The sequence below is a fragment of the Sipha flava genome, unplaced genomic scaffold (assembly GCF_003268045.1).
Source record: "Sipha flava isolate LNK unplaced genomic scaffold, YSA_version1 0_pilon_pilon, whole genome shotgun sequence".
Taxonomy (NCBI): Eukaryota; Metazoa; Arthropoda; class Insecta; order Hemiptera; family Aphididae; genus Sipha; species Sipha flava.
Window position 1 is genome coordinate 2278585 of NW_020271713.1, and position 22910 is coordinate 2301494.

General features: G+C 33.6%; 1 protein-coding gene across 1 annotated transcript in view; it reads left to right on the forward strand.

The window, feature by feature from the left end:
• Positions 1 to 20172, forward strand: part of LOC112682835 (neither inactivation nor afterpotential protein C) — a 36505-nt gene extending 16333 nt beyond the window's left edge. Inside the window, exons 10-28 of the mRNA XM_025553618.1 lie at positions 345 to 533; positions 925 to 1133; positions 2727 to 3055; positions 4352 to 4562; positions 4628 to 4769; positions 5158 to 5311; positions 5573 to 5889; positions 6469 to 6761; positions 7861 to 8010; positions 8502 to 8605; positions 14634 to 14699; positions 15443 to 15490; positions 15750 to 15880; positions 16551 to 16741; positions 17611 to 17714; positions 18427 to 18491; positions 18554 to 18684; positions 18749 to 18848; positions 19159 to 20172. Coding sequence (XP_025409403.1) covers positions 345 to 533; positions 925 to 1133; positions 2727 to 3055; positions 4352 to 4562; positions 4628 to 4769; positions 5158 to 5311; positions 5573 to 5889; positions 6469 to 6761; positions 7861 to 8010; positions 8502 to 8605; positions 14634 to 14699; positions 15443 to 15490; positions 15750 to 15880; positions 16551 to 16741; positions 17611 to 17714; positions 18427 to 18491; positions 18554 to 18684; positions 18749 to 18848; positions 19159 to 19446 — 3222 coding nt within the window. The 3' untranslated portion in view covers positions 19447 to 20172. The remainder of the gene's footprint in view (positions 1 to 344; positions 534 to 924; positions 1134 to 2726; positions 3056 to 4351; positions 4563 to 4627; positions 4770 to 5157; positions 5312 to 5572; positions 5890 to 6468; positions 6762 to 7860; positions 8011 to 8501; positions 8606 to 14633; positions 14700 to 15442; positions 15491 to 15749; positions 15881 to 16550; positions 16742 to 17610; positions 17715 to 18426; positions 18492 to 18553; positions 18685 to 18748; positions 18849 to 19158) is intronic.
• The last annotated feature ends 2738 nt before the right edge of the window (positions 20173 to 22910 follow it).

The window sequence follows — 22910 nt, forward strand, 5'->3', positions numbered from 1 at the left end:
TTCGGTATTCACTGGTATTGATTAATTATAAACTGGTTAGTTAAAATACGACTGGGGTAGGTTATATATTACGGGGTATGATAAATCGTCCCGTACACCGTAACCTTTTGCCGTTTACGAAATCAACTACATCAAATATAGGTACTGAAACGTGATATTGTGTACTATGAACTACTGTTCTTGTATTGAAAACGATTTTCTCCCTCCGTACGTTCCAAAATCACTAATCGACAAACTTCTAATCATTCGGCCCTGTCCATAATAGTCGTACTGTTTAAAAGTAATTATACATGAGGCTCGATTTCCAAACAACTCAATCATAACTCTGTCTATTTACGTTTCAGCATCATTATCGTTATCAATACAAATGCCGATCGGACAACGCGCCCCACATATTTAGCGTGGCCGACGCGGCCTATCAGGACATGCTACACCACGAACAGCCACAACACATTCTGATGTCGGGCGAAACCAAATCTGGGAAATCGTTGAACTACGGCAAGTTAGTCGAACACTTGCTATTCTTGGGCGAGGTTAGTGTTTATATTTTTATAATTCGGGTTACGTTTTTTATTTTTTTTGCATAGTTTGCATAGTTGTTACAAACGGAATCGTAGGCAGTAAATATAGTACCCATAGCGTATCAATTACCAACCCAGGATTATCCTGCAGTGACGACTAGAAACGAATTAATTATATTTTCTAAACCCGATCGTAATATGGAAAACTGATTTTTTTTTTTTTGATTGGATTTTACAAAAAAATTTCAAAAAACGTAAAATTTTCAAGCGCTAATGATTAAAAAGAACTTTATGAAAAGTGGACAGTAATTAGTCGAAATAATGTATTTTATTTGTATCAAAATGATTGCAAATCAATGAAAACCCTATTATTTTTATTTATTGTTTCATTTACAATATCAAGCAAACCCATGTCAAAGTTAACGACATCGGTTTGAAAATAAAGTCCGCTATAGACGTGATTCAAGCTTTCGGAAACGCGGCCAACAAGTATCACATGAACTCTACTCGGCACGTGAATCAGACGCAAATTACGTACTCGTCCACCGGCAAGCTCAGTGGCGCAATATTTTTCGTTTACCAATTAGAAAAGTGGAGAGTGACAAACCCCAAGTAAGTACATAGTTATACACATTCACGTTGTTCGCTAGCTATCAGGTGCCAAAGCAAGGAGTAAGGGTTCAAACTCCCTCGAAATATCAGAAAAAATGTTATAAAAAATTACCTGATCCACACAATTAATAGTTATTTCAAATTTTCTTATGAAACTTACAAATAATATATATAATAATAATAAAGCATGCTATTTATCAAAATTCAAACCCCCACCTTGAAATTTTACCCTGCTTGCTATATACATGTTTATACATTCAAGCCGATCGTTTCGTTGCGTGGGTACAAATGTATAATATGTATAAAGTTATAATACTATAATTAATGTTGCTACGTAGATAACGTCTTAAAATACCTGTCCGTAAAAAATCACGTGCAGACCTGACGAGAAACGTTGTCTCAGACGTGTGTTCCCAGCAATGTTTCCGTTGTACTGTTTGTGGTTTCCATTTTATGACATAAAAACTACGTCTCGGTAAATAAAAGTCGTTTTTTTTGTTCAGGTGTATACTGATTTTAATTATAATAATATAATTTAATTCTTTGAACAGGAATGCGAAACGAATAAAAAAAACATATTTTCATACGTCAGTGAATAACAAGTAAACAATATTACAATGGATTAGCTTTACCTTAGAATCGCATGACATAAAAAATATTTATATACCTCCACATGTACTGCAAATAGATTAGTTATTTATCAAATCACTCATCGTACCTATATTGACGACAACGATAGTTCATTTTTTTAGAAGAAAATTTGTATAATATATTCGTACCAATTTGTTCTAGTTGTTATACATAAATTTAAAATTAACATTTTACGGCAGTGGCGTATACAGAAAATATTTTCGGTAGGGGCTACTATGGACAGAATTAAATTGTCACTGCTATCTAAGAATTACTAACATGACACAATAGGTACTAATCTACATTTCATTTACAAAATTTCCCAAAACTATTTGACAAAGGCAATAAAAATTGTCTCAATTTATCACATTATTTACGTATTTCCTATAGTAAGTATAATCCTATGTTTATGAACAAAGGATATATGATGTGGTACTTGATTATTTAATATATATACTCGTATAAATGTCTATTGGACTATTTTTACAATATACTACGAATAAAATGTACTCGTATTATACAATTATAATTTATTTGTTTATTATATAATTAATTTTTAATAATAAGCATTCAACCATAAATTGAAAACCTTATAACATTTTAATAAACTATTGAAGTACAATTGAATAAAATAAATGCCACCAGGTTAAAATCATTTTTCTATTTTTTTTTTTTTTTTTTTTTTTTTATAAAATTATTTCTAAATAAGCATAGAGCACCATTAAAATATAAAAAACGCTTAAAATAATTTATTAGTTTTTTGAAACATTCCGGGGGAGGAGGGCACTAGGTTCCCCTATATATACACCACTGTTTTACGGTAACACGAAATCAAATACACGTACCGAACATATTCTGTACATATCATGAAATATTTTTACATTATGATAACGTATTTCGAACGTTCATAAACACAAGTAAACAACACACATAAACACATATACAATATTCAAATTTTTGTAGGACCAATGGACAAAAGAATTTCCACGTTTTTTACGACTTTTTGGATGCGGCCAGTGCCGACGGTGTTCTCCAGCAGTACAAATTGGACGACAATCAGCGGTACCGGTACTTGACCGCCGACGACGCGGACGAGCAGCGGAAGCAGACCATGTCTAACGTGAAGAACTTCAACAAACTGTTGGTCTGCATGAAAGACACGTTGGAGTTCACGGACGGCCAGTTGAACACGATATGGCATATTTTGGCTGCCATACTCAACGTTGGCGAACTCAGTGTGTCTGACGAGGAGGGCGAGACGACGATCGAAGACACGGACCGCATCGCGAACAGTGAGCATAGTGTAACAACTCCCCGGTTATTAGGCGCTCGCATTCCGGTTCGGGATTTTCTTTTGTTTATATTTTTTTTTTTTGTCTGGTTTTTTGTTCTGACAAAACCGAAAAAATATAACGTAACAATTATTATTGTTTCAAATACACGAGGAAAACTCTACTGCAGTACTCTGTCAAAGTTCAAGCAACATTATATCTTTTTATGTATATATATATATATATATATATCAATGACAAATCGATGTTTGTATACGACTCGTAGGTGTGCATAAATCATATTTATTAAGTTTTATATACAGTTTTACGTATTATAAATCACACTTTACAACGCGATAATATTTCGTTACCAGTCTCTTGACCGAAAACATCGATTTCATTAAATTATGATTACCATCTTATCGCCCACGTTCTTGTTGCTCAAACACGACATCGAAACACTGAACGTGTTTATTATATGAATACTAATGCGGTGTAAACAATATAATTATACAAGCAAGAGCCCGAGAGAGGAAAAGATATCAATCAGATTATAAACAATTTTTCCGCACGAACCGTTTCAAAATCTTAATCGCTCCAGACAAACAACGCCTACAATACTTTTAAAGGAGACATTACAGTTCGATATATGTAACAATATATATATATATATATATATATTTCAAACACACTATAATAGATTTAATATAATCATTTTCCGAAACCTCCACCTTGGTAGTAAATTAATCTTCTGACTCGCAGATTCGAGTTCGCAAATAAAAAAGATCGCAGAGTTCGATTATTTTATAAAAAATTATTAAAAATTAAATTAAGTTAAAAATATTAATTAAACATTAAGTGTAAGTAATTTTTCAATAGAAGGGTTTTTCTTGTTCGTTTTGGTATGGAATTTATGTTAAATAATGTAAGTCTTCCCAAAATATTAACTACGTTTTACTTATATACTTATAAAAATGATCGATACGAGAAGTATAAAAATGTTGACATCTCTCCGCTTGTTTTGAGATATAAATATAATAAAATAATAAATATTTTTTTGTTTTATATAATTACAAATGTGCTTTTTGAACAGAAACAGTGATAAATATCTACTCTTAAAGACAGAGTGACGTTGTTCTTTCGTATTGCTCCCAGCTTCGACCACTAATACCAATTAATAATTGTACGCTAACAATTGACCGACCCAAACACGCGCAATTGACCTATACAGAATCTATACCCACACGCAGACGCTATTGTATCTCTAATGGATATGGCCGGGTCCACGTTTTTATGCGTCGCAATCTTGTTTTTCAGTTGCCGAATTATTAGAAGTAGACGAGAAGAAACTTAACTGGTCGTTGTTAAACTACTGCGTAGTGGTCAACGGTACAGCGGTCCGCCGCAAGCAGACGGTCTCCGGAGTGTACGAGTCCATTCGGGTTTTCGCCGAAACGTTGTACGCCAGGTTGTTCGATTGGATAGTGAACGTGATCAATCTGAAACTGTCGTTTACCAGGGCAATATTGTAAGTGAACACCGTAATATTATACTATTGCCTACTCGTGGAAAATAAAATATCCACTGTTTTAGCGGAGACTCGCACGTGGTGTATTTGCTGGACACGTTTGGATTCGAGTGTTTCCATCAGAATAATATGGATCAATTGTTCGTCAATTGCTTGAACGAACAACTGCAGTATCATTACAACCAACGTATGTTCGCATGGGAAATGGTGAGTGTAATACTCTATTAGTGGAATGCTACGTGGTAAATCAGTATAACAGTTGATGTAAAAAAAATTATCATAATTTAGAATAATGTTTTTGAGTAAAACGTTATGTATACGTTAAAATACCCATACAACATAGGACATCTAAACATATAATGTAAAACTACTGATTATTATTAAATAATCGTATACCAGAAAGATAAAATGTTTTGGATCCACAGTATCCTTTCAACTACATTTCATTCGTATGACGTCATCTTAACTTTGTATCAACATTCTATTATTACGTTTATTTTTCTAGTTCCAAATAGGCCATATTATTGTATAAGTTATGAAATATCTATACGATTTCGTGGTTAAAAAAATATACTGATCAGACGTATTTGTACAGCTAGACTTGGAGGAAGAAGGCATAGAGTATTATGGCATGCAGTATCGGAACAATAAACCGATAATAGACGCACTTATAAATAATCCAGATGGGCTGCTTTACATTTTTGATGATGCTACCAAAAACGGAGAAGACAACTGTTTATACGTGACAAGTAAATGCGTACAACTTTAACATATGTGTATCAGTAATATTCGTAATTAAAAATATATTAACAGTTTATCAACTATTAAACAAATAATTAGAGTTGAGTATTTGTCGATTTAATAAAGTAATAGATGATTACAAATAAACAATCGTAATCATGATTTTTATTAATCAGTTCAATAATAGTGCGTAGTATATATTATATATTAATCATGCAAATTGAGCGTTGTGTAATAAGCCGAAAATTAATAAATTTTCATATACGTAGATGCACTAGAGAACAACCCTAAAGAACCATACATCAACGTCCCAAGTTCAAAAACTTTCAGTGTGGCGCATTACAGTGGAACCGTTTCGTATCAGCTGAAAGACATACTGGAGAAAAACCGTGATTTTCTAGCCCCCGAAGTTGTCGAGACAATGCGCATGTCTAAAGACAACGTGATAAAGGACCTGTTCACAAACCGATTAACAAAATCTGGAAATTTAACCGTGTGCAAGGATAAGTCATTGATGGTTAAAACTAAGAACACCAAAATTAGTCGATGGGGCGCTGCTTTGATGGCCGAAAAAACACCGATTCGAGTGAGTATTGAGCTACAAAATACTTACCGTTCAATGAAACTCGAGTAAAAGTAGAACAATCAAAAAAAAAAAAAAAAATACTATAACAATTCGATAAACATTCGTTTTGCCGTATTGGTACGCGAAGAAAAGAGTTGTTCGAAATTTATTTTAGCGTCCCCTTTCTATAGATGGAAAATATCGATTCTAACCTAAAGGCGTTCGTAGTATTTCGTTTTTCCGATATTAAGATGTATTCATGCTGTTTATAGGGCGTTCGAGGATTTTTATTGAACTTTTACCGTTTGCATAATCGTGACTTTAGCCGTCTAGCGAACCGATATAAAATCGGAAAAAATTCGATGGCATTATCTATCTAACGTGTTCGTACAGTGATCGATAAACCCGATCGGGGGACCCGCTTCTGGAAATATAAACGATTAGTGCGATTAGAATTTCGAATTTCAAAAAAAAAAAATACGTCGGTCGGACCGTCGGGAGAGAGAAAAGTGTTGTTTCCGAAGGGCCCTCCTTGGTCCGGACTCGAGAAAACTAAAAACGGCACGATGGTTTTTGGCTTTTTTTTTTTCGGTCGCTCAGAAGTACAACACGGAATCGCGCGGAGAGTATTCGCAGACGCGGCGCGTGCGCACCGCCTCCGCGGTGTACCGGTCCGGGTGCATGGAAATACTGCGGTCGCTGGCCGACACGTCCGAGCACAAGAACGGCGTCCACTTCGTCCGGTGCGTGCGGGCCACGTTGACCGACCGGCCGCTGGACTTCCAACCGGACGTGGTCAGGCAGCAGCTGAAGGCGCTGTCCGTCGTCGAGACCGTGTCCGCCCGGCAGAACGGCTACTCGTGTCGCATATCGTTCCGCGAGTTCATACACAGGTACGGTACGACACGTAGCGCTGTGATTTACCGCGCGCCGTTTGTCCCGCGAACATCCCGATCCGACGTCCGACGACGATCGACGGTTCGAGGGACGACGCCCTTTGTCGCCTATCGTTTTCCGTGCCGCAGCGTTCGCGGGCAGTACAAAGAAAAACAATATGGCGGAACACCTACGTCAGGTGTGACCCGGCCGTCGGGTGAGCTATAAAAGAACGACCGATTGTTACTGCTGATGTGTCGGACCGTTGAAACCATTGCTCTCGATAAATTGATTCCGAGCGGAACAGGTCGAGTGGATCGGTTTTGATTTCTAAAGGCGATTGATACGGTAGAAAAGTTCCAGATTTCCCAAACAAGTAAATTTCTAACTTTCGCAACAAAAAAGAAAAAAAAAAACATCTAAAATCACAAGTATATACACAGGTATAAACTGCACAAACGTGTTAAAATATTTCGAAACTACGAAATGTCTGTAATTAAATAACTTAAACCGTTTAATTGGAATTCGATTTCGTCAACATTTCGTTTTGTTATGCTTATAAATCATTTTTTGCAAATCTCAAATATTATTTATTTATTTATTTTTTTTTTTTATTACTAAGAAAATTATTTGAAAAACTTTGTATTCAACCTTTAGTATAAATATTGAAAATTTCTTGAACTTTTTACAACAATTTTTTTTTGTGATTTTTATCGTTCTTTTAAAATTTAACATTTAAATGCTCGTTTTTTTTCTTTTAATTATGCTCAATTTTTTTTCTCTAATCAATAATAAATAAGTATGCGTAAATTGATATTAAATGTTCAAGACTTTTTAACAAACGACCAAGTTTTTATTAACATTTTCGACAATAATTTAAGAAAACATAAACATTTCAATTGTCTTTAATTAGGTGAAAGAAATGATTTACGACGAAAAAATATAAATAAGACGCTAATGTATGTGACTTTTTTTGCGTGCACTTTGACAATCCATAATAATGCAATATTTTTGCATTGATTTTGACCGAACGGACGTGTTAACGCGCGTCCCGTTCGAAACGGCGCAAAAAGAAAATATTTCTTACCGAGTTAACCGATGGAAATCTTCACGCAGGTATAAGTTTTTGGCGTTCGATTTCTACGAGAACGTAGAAGTGACCAAGGAAAATTGTCGGCTGTTGCTCATCCGTTTGAAAATGGAAGGCTGGTTGATCGGAAAAAGCAAAGTTTTCCTGCGGTACTACAACGAAGAATATCTGTCGAGGTACGTTTATAATAATACGTCGTGCTGTACGTTGTTCGTCGAAACAAATACAACAACAAAACAAACAAATCTGTTAGGTAACTTTTATTTTTCCCAAAAAAAATCGACAACACACCCGTGACCAAGAATGACCGGTTAAGCGGTTCTTGCGGTGACCTACTAGGTACATAAAAATGCTCTTATTGTTACATATATATTTTTCGTAAATATTGCTCGTGATTTCACGTTGACCTTTTCAAAGTTGGAACTTTATTCGCACGCTAAGCTAAAACCAAGTATTGCGGTAGTGGAAGAAAAGACTTAATCCGGAAAATTGCCTACGTGATTTATACAAGTAATACATTTATGTGGAATTTTCCTCCAAAAACCGACCCGTGACCTGTACACTTTTTATAATTATTTTAAAATACGTCGTCAGAAATAAAACTGCTCGAAATTCTAATGCGAAACGCGTGTCAAAACTATAAATTGCGTTAAATGCACTGTTACAGGCTCTACGAGACGCAAGTGAAAAAAGTCGTAAAAGTACAGTCAATGCTCCGAGCGTTTATCACTAAAAGAAAAATGGCCCCACAACTGCTGAAACAACAATCTGGTAATGACGACACCTTAATACCAGCTTAATATTCTTTAACTAGTTCGTTGAAATAACACATTTTTTTTTAACGTTATATTATTATTATACAATATTCATTATTATTATAGTCATTAAATTACTATTGTAGTAGACTTGTATTGTTTAGATGGAAATATAGTATAAATAAGAGAACATAAACTATATACTAAAATAATGAATTACGTTTTTATAATAGAGTAGTAATAATGCAAATGTTCGGAACATTATGATGAATTGTGTTTCTTTTTTAAACTCTTACATGACCACTATATAGTACCGGGTTAAATATATATATACACCAATTACTTATAGATTTTACAATTGATTTCTCGTCTTACACGTTTTTATTATTCTATTATTATTAATTTTATTATTATTATCATCAATATTATTATTATCGTACTTATTTATTAGATATTTTGTCAAGCTAATTTAATTTTTTTTTTTAATCCCCAAATCACATATATAAATTTTAATAAATAAATGTTTGGAACTTATACAATGTATACTCACGATGTTTTCAATTATTTGAAACGAGATTGTCCTTCAAACGGTGCCCTCAATACGAAATGTAAATTAACCCTTACGGATAATTTCAAAGTACCTCACTGGGCATTAGCTAATGGATGAATGCGTTTTCGCGCAGTGTCCGAAGAGGGTCGCAAACAATAGCTCATTGAAAAAAATACCGAAATAAAAATAGCATGTTCTTTGACGACAAATTTCATCGAGCGAAACGTATTAGATCAAAACGTTTGGTTCAATTTAATACGCCGTATTTGACCGCCGGTTCGTTAAAATCATTGCATATGCGCGTGTTATCAATAAAGACGTGTAACCACGGTAAAACCTGTCCGAAATTAGCCACAGGTAACACAGAAACTTAGAAATCATGTTCGATGTCCCATCACGAATTATTGCACTCTTTGGGCTCGATATTGATTTAAGACCGAGCACATTTTTCGGGTCACATGCGATTTCGTTTCGGACATTTTCCGCAGTTTAAATGGAGACGGAAACGTAAAGGGATTCCGGAACCAGCAGGTATAAGACTCGCTAGGAATGTCGACTTACTCGCTAGACCAACACACAGGTCGAAAACATATAAATCTATTTGTTTACTTAGAACGCGACGTTCGAACAATATACCGCACCGGAGTCTGTAACGACCTGTTTAACGTTTAAAATGGCCGTTTCGGTTACATGGAACGAATTGTGCGGTTGCGAAGAGAAAGTCTCGATCAAAAGACTTTGATATTCGGACTCGACCTGGCAAAAAAAAAAAAAAAAAAATTCACGTCATAACAATGTACACGGAAAGAAATTTTTCACCCTTGTCCGGTTACAATATGATAAGCACGACCGTGTCGAAAAACCCGAGGAATTTTAGTTATTATTAATATTACTATTATTGTTATTATTATTATTATTGTGATTTAGGTTTGTTCCGATCGACTATAAACTATTTTGCCGCTATATGGGTACAACAATATCATATTTCGGTAATAATAATAAACATTGTTCGAGACTTATAGCATATTTATTGATCCGTACCGAGTGTAGTATGACTTTAAAGCGTCGTGAGTTAAAATAGAAAATATCGTTACGCAGACTTGATATAATTTTCCTCAATAAATATTGATGGAAAATGTAAAAACGGTTTGTTAATTAAAAAAATTAAAATAATCGTGCCAAACATCTGCGGCGTTACGTATACGATCATGCCTCGGCCAGTCGATCATAAAATAAATGTTATCAGTTTTCTTTTATATTTCGTTTTCGTTATTCTGTTCGACTCAACAAAGTCCATAGTACTATAAGTCTCGCTAAACCTGAAAATAACAATAATTATATTATTATAGACGTTAAATTATGTACTGTTTTCTCGCGCATATGTTATAAATTATCTACACAACGCTACTTGTGCACGGTCAAAGGGTAAGCGCAAAGGCTGTAGTATAATATAGTGTTGAGAACTCGTGTTCGAAATTCTGCTGTTGTCGTCCCTGCGCAACGGTTAAGGATGGTGGTACACGGGGGAAGGGTGAGTCGGCTACTCAGAATAAGTGGGCAGAGATTATTTCGCTCGAGCCCGCGGGGCCCACGGGGTGGCTTTTTAATTGCACGTACCCTTTGATGTCGGTCCAAACGGATCAAAGGTCGGGACTGCGCCGCCGAGGGGCCGTAGTGCACACAAAGGGATTTACCCTCCTACGCGGCCTAGACAGCTATTTGCCGTTCTCCATACGACTTTCGTGTACATAAGTGTGGGTGTGTGTGTGTACGTTTGCGGTACGAAAACCGTGTAGGGAAGAAATTACATCGGGTTTAAATGTACGCGATCACGGTTAACAACATTTTCGAAATACGGAAAAAATGAAATGAAAAACAAAAAAGAATCTCTTCTCGGGTCTGGAGTGGGCGAGCGTTTTCGAGACCGAAAAAAAAAATTAAAATAAAAACACGCAAAAGTGGTTCTCTGTTAACACGTACCGTGACACATGTTACCTTTTACACCACGATGCGTTTCCGCGTGTTTGGTACAGTAGATTTTCTAGACCATTTTTCGTGTAGTGGTGAATTTTCGCTGTCGAAACTTAAAAATATCTTTGATCGATTCGAAATCCAAATGGCAGTTGGCATCTCAATAGCAGGCCATACACGAAAGGTTTGTCTGTCGGATTTGTCCCTTGACCGACCAAATCGCTCAAGTTGATTTGTACGTATATGGGATAAAAATATCACAGACCGCGAATCGAACGTTATCGCTAAAGATATTTTTGGAAGATAAATATTGTTATTTGACTTGTACGTGTATGGACGGTCACAGTCTACAGTCCACAGTTTTAGTTGTAAACACTAACTACACGCGCCTAGTGGTGTCGTTGATTTTTATAATTATTTTAAAATTAAAATTTTTACTTTTAATATAAACGTATTATTTACAAATATATAAAATTATTCAAGTACTTATCATAAACACCAGTAAATTATAAATTATTTAGTAATTTTGATTTATTTACTGACAATCACAATAGTCACTTATACATATTTTTATAGCTATATTAGGTTTAATTACTTACCTAGTAAATTAGTAAAATCTGTATCATCCATTCATAAATAATTTTTAAAGTCGTCTAGATTATTTTCTTTTAAATCCTTTAGTAGAGTTACATTACTTTGTTCACTTCTCTGTTCTATTCATTTTTTTTACCCATGTTTTTCTGTTTATCTTTTTTTTTGAAGTTTCGTGCGCAACAATTGCCATAGCACATATAATTGCAATTTTATTTTTTTTATTTTTATACATTTTATATGGATAAGTCAGGTATAACGTCTAATTATATTATATATATATATATATGTATAATTATATCGGGAACACACTACTAAGCAAACTACATACTAGGTACTGTTCCGTAGGAATGGCAAAAAATATTTCTAACATGACAAAAGATCTAGTGACACATCATAACCGCAGGAAAATTGACAGTTTTGAACATACACCTACATATCTAGTCGTTACATTCCAAAGGGGCGGTATAATTCGGCAGATCTGGAATGCCAGTAAATGGGTATCAAAAGTTCTGTACCGCGACGGACTAGAACTGACGACCTGATCGGCAGTTTTGGAATGCCATTCCAAAACTGACGGGAAAACCTTTCGTGTATGGGCTGCTAATCACCACCGAACCCGGAAAGCAGAGGAGCCATCGCCAAACATAATTTCTCCTTGCTTAATCGTTTTCAATTTTTACAACGACTCGGTAATTAAAAAGTCAAGTTGTTATCATAAACATTAACTCAATTTAGAAATCGGTATAAGAAACAAAGTGTTTCGCTCATCTGAATTAATAGGTACAAGCCTTGACATTGCGAACTAGGTAATCAATATTACAATAGTGCATAAGCTGAGATAAGAAACAATATTATTTTGAAAGTGTTTCGTGGTATACTACAAAAATATATGTACCGATTTAAAAAATTGTTCCCTACAATCGCGTAACAACATCTTAACTTTTAACCCTGCAGTGATCGATTCGTCCGATTACAATAATCATGGTTTTATGAAACGGTTTTTTTTTTTAATGTTTTTGTTGTTTACCATATTATATTGAACTCTTTTTACACTGGTGCACGAACGATTTTGTTGTATTTAATCCGGCGTAATAAATAGTACTATTACAAATACATATGCAATACATATTATGTATCACGATAAAATATTTACGGTTACCCGCGTGATAGATGTTCAATTTGTCCAGGTTATTTTTCCGTCTCACACGAGTCTCCCGTCGAGTCATTGTCATTTTTTTTTATTCGAAATCTGAGAACCATTGACACGGTTTATGTCATCACCTACGTTGCGCTATTATGTACATTATGCCGTTTTATAAGCCTAACACTAATTTATGCATTCCAACAACAATAGTAATAAGAGCAGCAACAGCATCGATACATAATATTGTAATACACTTGCACGAAATTCGATATCACAAGTTAGTGGAAATGTGGACAGCACTGCCGGGTCTTCTGCTCCCGCATAGGTCAGTATAAACGTTTTTTACTCGCTAATTCCATACCTGCTATATATTTGTGCATGATTTTCTTAATCTTAGTCGTACTCTTGTGTTTGTTTAGTTATTTATGTAACTGTACCTGCATAATGTATCACTACACTTGTAATTACATACATCTTTAGTTGGCTTTCTCGATCTTCACGAATTCGGTCCGTTTTTTTGTTCGAATCGGTAACAACCGGTGTAGTAGTGTTTAATGTTGCAAGTTTCTATTGCAAGACATCTGAGTTCTAATTTGATTTTGTTCAACGAATCATTTGCAAAATAAATGACTTTTGTATTCATAATTTCCCGTGCGATCCTCAAACCGAATCGATTTGATTTCCAATAGTGGAAGTAAAATTTTAAAAATTAATTACTTTTATGATTATTACATTTCATTCGTAGACGTGCAAATTTAGACGTGATTACATGTATCGTAACACTTCCTCGAAACATGGATACAGTATAATTCATAATAGTAGCAACCAATTTTCGTTTCGAATACTTATCGAAATGTTTTCGATTTCAAATTTTAGTTCGTAAAATACATACCAACTATATATCCCCCAAAAAGAGAACGGTATTCAAATCACTGTAGTCATTTGGTTTGCATTGTACATATCCTATATTCGTCTTTGTAAATCATCCATTAATACTCAAAATGTACGTGTTTGGTTTCTCAGGTTTCGAATAATCACCTAACAACGTTAAAATTCAATTAAATTGATTTTAATAGGTTTCATAACATTTTTTATCGTTGTTTTAATACTATAAGTGTATTGAATATATTCGTAGGTCGAGAAAGCGTAGTTTTTAAAAACCAAGTGTTTATTGTTTTCATTTTTAAATGTGTTATCGTTTGTTAAAATAGTGAAATACATTTTTCTCCATCTAAATCAATTGTGATTATACAGTTTTAACATACGATTAACTGTGGGTATTTAAATGGTAATACTAAACGTAAATAATGCACGTTGTATAAATATTTGAGAGTTAACTATTAACTTTTAACTATTTTATCATTTACATATGGTGAAATAATTGGAGAAAAAAAATGTGATTTGTGAGGTAACTAAACAATCACATTATTTGTTTACATTTTTATTTTAGTGAATGAAATTATATTTTTATTTTTTTTTTTTGCCATACATCGTTTTAACTGCGTAAAATAATATAAATCACGATTACAGCGTGCGATTGTGTGACAAACCGTTAATATTAATATTTGTAAATGATTATATTGTAAACTTACGTACAAAGTATAGAACATACAATTGATAATTATTATAATATTATTTCACCATGCACTTTAATCGAGGTTCACGTTTCATGTCAATTTTATATTATATACTTTTACCGATCAAACACATATAGTATATACAAATATACTATGTACGTTTATCGATGACCGAATAATATTTCTAAATCGCTATTATGTTTTTCAGTCGCGAGGAAAAAATTAGCAAGCGCGACATCCGAAGAAGAAGAGGCGGCTACTGTCATACAAAAACGTGAGTATGCAATTGTGTTACACTTTGTACGCATTTGTGCGATTTGTGTGCAATATAGTTTACAATAAAGACATTATTTTAACATTGAAAGCCAATTTTCTAAGCCAATCGACCAAATCGATATCATTCCGGGCACCAACTGTGTCGTAGTGGGTTTCTTGATTATAATTATTGACCTTCTCTCACGAACTACTTTATATTCTCTGACGACTATTTATTTCAGAAAAAATACTGAGCATCCTATGTTTGTGTTATCGATTATTTCTACGAGTCGAATCGATTATTTTTATATATTTAATTAATTTTTGGTTTTGAACGAGTAAAAATTTCTATGCAAATTTAATTAAACTGTAATTTCTTAAGAGTTCAAACGGAACAACCAATTATATGAACACTTTGTAATCACTCAAATACGAAGTTCACTACTTAAATGGTTTTCCGAATATTAGTTTTTATTGTTACTTCTAAATGTGGCCTACTCCATTCCTATTTATGAATACAACTTTGTTTTTTTTTTTTTTTATTAATTATATGCTGATCGTAAAAACGCATGAAAATGATAGTATATTTTCATTATATAAGAAATGCAATTACATCCTTTTCGTAAAATTGATGAAACTTTGTTCAGCGATTGCGGTTAGGAGCATGTTTCAGTATTCTAAATTAATATATACTTAAATTGTGTATATTAGGACACTGTTTAATAATTAGTTGATATATTTTATTTTTATATTTTCATATAGACTATAGAGGATATCAAATAAGAAAAACACACGGCTCACAAGATATTGGTAAATTTAAATTTATAATACCTACTTTCGATAATAAAATATTCGTCGTTGTTAACCCTTTTAAAATTAATATTATTTTATTACTTATTAAGTATCAAGTAAAAATATAAAGAATTTTAATAAAAAATAAAACCTCTTTTAAGTGATTACTTAGTTTGACGACGTTTCACATTTAATTTTTACATTTAAAAAGAAAAATTCTAACAGTAGATGTTTATTCCAAACAAAATAGTGTTTCATACTTATAATTTTTTACCAGGTAAAATCGACCCGGCTTCCCGTAAATTAATGAAAACTTTTTGCAATAAGTGGAAAGGAAAATCAATTTATCAAGTCTTACTGATGGATCGTGCGAACAAACTTCAAGACGTAGTATACTTCTCATTACAAGTAAGTTCAATAGTATAAAGTTTGTTCCGTATCAAATAATATATCTATATTGAAATACAAATATTTGACCAATATAAGATTTGAAAAGTTATGTGCAATTCAAACTACCGATAACTAGATAAATTTGTATAAAATATAACTGAAAGGACCTTAAATACTACTTTTCAACTTATCCAGATGTAAATTCATAAAACTTTATTTTACTTTATTATATACCAAATCGTTTCAAATGTACATGACGCTACAATATGCATCAATTTGCATAATTGCACTATTTAATTGTTGGTGTATTATTCAATTTAAACAATTGATTAGTAATTTTAAGTTTGATAGTGTTTATTACAATCGTTGTGAAAAACTAAGATTCCGTTACCTACTGAGACTTGGTTTTAAAAATGTATTCGAATGCGAGTTTCGGCGACGCTTTATATTTTTTGCACTTGCGGTTATACAGTTCAAGATTTGTTCAGTTTCTGGACAGAGCAAAACTTTTTGTGTCACGTTCAAGTTCTCGAAAACCATTTCTGTGGGGCAACTAACGCACCTAAAGCTTCTCGAAAATGTACCTAACCTACTCCTCCTGTGCATCATTGTCTGATCGCCGTCTTTGACGGTCTGTTAAAATATATTAATGTACAATTTATCATACCGCGTATCCGTCATTATTCAGGTGCACTTTTACAATCAACACGTGATTAGTGACTTGAAAAACATGATCGACCGACCGGTTATGTTGACAAAACTGATGAGTACGACGAATGTAAACGAATTTTTAGGACCTAAAAAGTGCCATATGTACAAGTTGCCGTTCAAACTAAATCGAATGAACACGATCCATCTGAAGGGCATAACGGACGAAAAGTAAGTAAACAACGTAAACACGCGCACGTGTTATGATAATATATTATTGTAATACGCGTTACGCGTGTATAACATCATCGATTATGACTTATACACACAGTGTGATGTGTTATTTAGTCCGTGAAACGCATCGCCATTGGTGACGTCAAACGTCAAAAAAATAGTTTTCCCGCAACAAATGAATATCGTTTCCAACACGGTTTTCCTGCAACGCTTTGCGTCGATTGATTCATTGTATTGTAACTTCATAGCATCAGGTTACGTTGTTCCCGAAAGTCCTTCTGTACAACAACGCATTAAAGAATGAATAAAATTTCATTGTTCTCTTCTTTCCGATACGTCTTATAAGTATTTCAAAAGAGTAGCTATTTTATTGTATTTTTATCAGATTAAATGTACTTTTCTGTTTACAATTGTTGTATAATAATAAGTATAATAAGTTCACAGCATTCGAGAAAAAAAAAACGGGTACCGATTACCGACAAAAAACAGACCGATGTAAAACTTTTAATTTCTCTGACATATTAAATTCCGCAGCTAAAATAACAAAACGTATTTCCAGCTGTATAAAATGCAAGTGATATGTTACAAATTGTGTAAAAACTTTTTAATGATTGATTGCTGATCAATCTGTTGCGTGAATCGTGCACGGAGTCCTGTAATAATATTTCCAAAATATATTTGATAATTTTTTTTTCTGAAATATATTAGAACCGTATTGGAACCGATATAATATGTATAGTCATATAAACCGTAATTACGATTAATTTACAATGACTAATCTAAAGTGATACACTTATAGGACGACAAGTGAATAAATTACATTATAAATAATACTTGCTAATATAAGACATTTGGTGTGGTTTCAGCATGAAAAGCAGTATTGACGACTGTAATTGGGATTCTCCATTAAGGCGTTTTCCGGAATCTCGTAATGCCTATAAGATTTTGAAACATTCGTTCGCTGTCCGGGGTAATTTTTAACAGAACGTATCGTTTAAATTGTATGACCAACCGCATATTTTTAAAATACTATATCGATTTTATAAAATTAATAAACAGTATATAAATATAAAATAATGCTATGAGTAAGGTTTTTTAGAACTTAAATCTTGAAAAGATCCCGTGAATATTCATAACGCTTAATAGTTCAACAGTAAATGAAATGTCAAAAATAGAAACCGTTAAAATTGAGTCAATGTTCTAATTATTATTATAAACTATCACTATTAGCTAAATTCAAATTAAGATATCACGTTTTAAAATAACTAAAAACACAAACTATTTTTAACAAAAATGTTTTTTCGTATGATATTGCGAATAAACTAAAGGTTTTTCACAGATAACCAAAATGCACCTGTAACTTAAGTGAAAAATAATAATTTTGATTATTTTTACATTAAAATGTATTGTAATTGATGATTCTATTTATACTTGAGTTTATGATTTATCAGTTAATTTAAATATTTTTTACCCATTTGGGAAACTTTAAAAGCTTAAAAAAAATTAATAATAAGTATTTTGATACATTTTATAAATTTTTTTATCATGATTAAGACTTTTTTTTTTAACAAAGTTACCCAATTCCCTTAATTTAAAGTAACGTAAAATAAATGTATGCAAAAAAAATGTAAAAACGATATTCTAATTAACAGTAATAATATATTTTGGCCTACTTTAAATAGATCAAGGTGTTCAAGCTAATCTCAGCGAAGGAGTACGGATTATCGATAATAACAGTTCACAAATCGTAAGCGCAGAAGAATTTTGTTCAAAATAATCGATGTGTTTTATATATAATATTCACTTCAGGGTAACGAACGTAAATATCAGAAATTTGAAGAAAAACCAAGAAGACAGCCCTTGATCGACAATAGATATAGTGCAAAAGAAAGACAGGACCCGAAGCCGACCAATATCGTAAACAAACCGAAAACAACTAAGTAAGTACATACATCGATATCATTGAGAAAAAAATATAAAACCGAAACTATAATACAATTTCAGACCAACAGACAAATCAAATCCTGTTCTCGAACTTCAATTAAAAGGAAAACAATACCAGACAGTTGATGCAGATGAAGACGATCCTCCGTACAACTTTCAGGTATTCCATTAGATTAAACAAAAAACATGGCAGATAGATATATAAGACGTGTAAATAAATACAAGTAGGAAAAATAAAATTGATTGAACTTTAAGACAAAGTTTATAATGTGTTTGAAAATAATAAGCATTGAATTTTTCAATTGAGAAAATGAACCGTAATAGTTAAAAAGAATTGGTGTTAGTCTAATTTATAAATTAGATCGATTTTTAAGCTTCCAGAGCAATCCAATATTATAATTAAATGTATAAATGTATAAATCTTTTACTTTTATGTAATTTGCAATTACGTCACGTCTTGTTATTCGTAGGCGATTCTGAAGAAAACCAACTACAAACGCCCGTCGTTGGAAGGCCGGAGCGTACAGTATTCTTCGAGTGTAAACTTCGGCGATGACGGATCAACTGCGAACAGGATGTACGCCAGTAAACAATCGGACGTGATTCAACACAAGACGAAAGATTCTGAGCAGCCAGCCTCGGACAATGTGAAACGATCAAAGGATTTCAAAAACGAGCTGAACCAACAGTTGTCCAGATCCACGAGGACTGAACTTTTACCGGGCATTATGCTCGAGGGTTCATCTTACGACCTTTGAACTTGACCGATACATAACTATTGCATAATACGCATTCAACGCTTTCGAAGTTTCTAGTATGCAATATCACCTATTATGCATATTTACGTCAAATCTATTCTTCGGATTTATCCTACCAGTTTCGTACGCGAATCGTACCACTGCTCATGCATTTTCGCGTCTCCGAAGACTTAACATATACGAACCAGAAAAATCAATAATAAAATCTCACGAATTGTGATAACGTTATAACCAAATACTCTGTAGGAATAGGTCTGTTTACGGACTTCGCTGCCCACGTTAAAACGCATTAATATAAAGTACACCTATAAAACATGAATAATATTTACCAGTATACTGTAATATTTTTAAAAATAATGATCATAAAAATAACTATGTACAACGTTTCAGTATATTCGCGATGCATGTATTATTATTAGAACCGTTATGTCTTAGTGTTGCTTATCTGCTGATATATATATATATATATATAGGTTTTTACTATACCTGTTTTATTCAATTCAAAATAAAAATATGCTTGTAAAAAATAATACAAAAATTATAATAATTATCGCATTATACGTTCCTTCTATATTCATACTATACATACATCTTTTGATCGGCTTAAGCGCTATCCGCGTAGTTATTATAACAAACAGTTGTGTTTCGTTACTTTTATCATCCGATTTAAATAATAACAGATATTGTACCGATTTTATTTAGATTAAATAAAAACTTACTTACATATGTCGTGTCTGACCACCATTTAGTTTTGTATTTAATCAACTCGAATAGTACGTCTCGGCGAGAGTGAACATTATTGTCGTGTAATATAATGTTTGTCTGCGAAAAACTACGTTATAGGTAACAAAGTATATTCGGATCAGACGATACGAATGCAAATGAACAATACCTGCAGGTCTTAATTTTTTCACGCATTCGTCTTGCTGTGAGTCATTAAAGAGTATGATAAACAATTAACCGTTAAACGTGCAGACGTTCGTATGCATCGTATGTACATGTAGTGTACCGCATATACTCGTACGCACTTTTAACATGCATTTATTATAATTAGTTTCGTATCTGATTTATAAACACGTTTTAACACGTTCGCTAATTGTTTTCAGTGGTATTATCATGTATTAAAGGAGATGCATAAATATAATATTCATGATGAAAGCACATTATCATTCGTCCATTTGTTAATGTTTTTTCACGAAACACTTAAGAGTCAGCTAGCAGCGCGAGACGTATAATTTCAGAAAAATGTGTGTGTTTGCGCTTTTATCTATCCAATTGGAAACGGCGGAGTTCCATGTGCGCTTTTACGTTTCAAATATTCGATTATGCAGCTGATAAGTTGTATCGACTTTCGAGATGCCGATTGCAGATGAGATATTCATTATTTTACACCGGTAACCGATTTAGAACATTACCGGATGCGGTGACAACGCTTTGTACAAAATTAACATTATTCAATTATTATTAAATTTCAACGGTTTAACATACTAAAAGTTTTTACAATGCAATACATTTTACGAATTTACAAGTTTAAAGTTTATGTTATGGTAATAGTGAACAATGGCCATTAGGAAAAATGGTATTATTTCAGTTTTCTTGTTGGTCCTCGTGAGCTTTTAAAAATATATCTCGGGTTGAGAATGGTTTTAGTCTAGGTTTGAAGGTCTCATCGCCAACTATGAAGATAATGAACGCTCCTCCGGTTTTGTCGAGTGTTTCGCGGAAGTCCATCATCTATTATTATTATTATTATTTATACGTTATCTTCGCGTGTGTCAATATTTTATTCGCGTATCGAAGTTTGTACTCCGCACAGCTAGCGATTCCAAGACACTGACGCAACTAGACAGTTGGGGGGCCCTAAAGTCGAATATAAAATGGGGTCCCCTTACCAAAAACTTCAACGGTCTTAAAAAATCCCCACTTCCTTCCCTCCCATAAGGTAATTAAAACCATTGTATCGTCAAAAATTTCATAAAATCCAAAATAATTCTGTAAACTAATTTTTTTTTAAACATTCTGTACTTAAAATAAAATCAATATTAAAAAAAAATAATAATAATAATAATAATAATAAAATCAGTATTAATATTTCAAAAGCTCTTTGTAAAAATCTATGTACAAAATGGTTAACCTAAGTTAATAGTTACTGTTAATGGTAACCGTACTCGTAACACCACTCCCCCGCTCATCGGTTAAGGCCTGTCGATATTAAATTTCTATAAACAGGAATAAAATTGGATACTTCAAACAGTATTCTTGCTGCCCATTTATTATTCAGTCACGGTAATATAATTTTATAATATTGTTAAACCAATAACTCGTAGTACAATAATGTAGTATGATGTCACTTCGAATGCACCGCGGCACTGGGTCGGAGCTCGTTCGCGGTTATTCCTATGGTACCCAATACGTATAGACCATTTGTGTAGGTATTGTAACCGACAACCGTCCCGCGTGCACATAAGCTTTGGGTTTTGTCGCGCTTCTTCTTTCTCAGCTTATCGGCCCATTAAGTGCCATCGCTGCCATCACCAAACCTCTCAATTTCTCTCTATCATACGCATCGTCAAAAGATGACTCTTCTTTTATATTTTTGATATCTCGAGCTATAACGTCCATCCATCGGGTTCTTGGTCTTCCTAATTGTCGTTTTTTATTCATTTTGTTGACTAAAACTTCTTTTATTGCTTGTCCATCCACTCTCCAAACATGGCCATTCCAGTCGTTTACTTTTAATATACATGGAATAAATAAATTCGGCCTGTTATATAAACTCCTGTAGCTTTTGATTTTTCAAGAATTACATTTTTCTGTGGGTTTCGTTAGTTAACATAAAAACGTTTTCTCTGTGAATCCGCTTGGACGGTTAGGGATCGGTGTGTGTGTGTGCGTGCTAGTGGGCGAGGGTCGGACGAACGGTCCAAACAGAAAGCGCGGCACCGATCGTGCGAGTACATGTACGTATTATTCGGTCACTTGGTGGTGGTGGTGGTGGTGACACGTATATCACGATTTCTTTATTGAACGACACCGTCCGTAGATCGAGACGTATTATTATGATCATTGTGCACGTTATATTTATAGACCACGTCCGATGTACACGAAATACGTAATCTCCTCGTGCGCGGCGCGTATGATTTATTGCGTACGGTGATAATATTTTTGGTTTAATCGCATTGTTGCCGGGGTCAGGCTAACCTACGTAGCATAATGTAGGTATACGGCGCGTACGCGTCTACCTACCTAAGTACCCGGGGCCCGGGTACGTGCGACAAAGTGACTTTTCAGTTGTTGAAACACAATAAACAACAGCGTTGGAAACGGCTTCGGCGACGTTCCTCGGCAGTATCCGATGTACTTCTAATAATAATAATATTGTCTCTCGCGCGACAATAATATAACGTCGTGGGGTTTATATTGTGTAATGCTTGACGTGTGTATCCGTTGTACACGTGCACAAT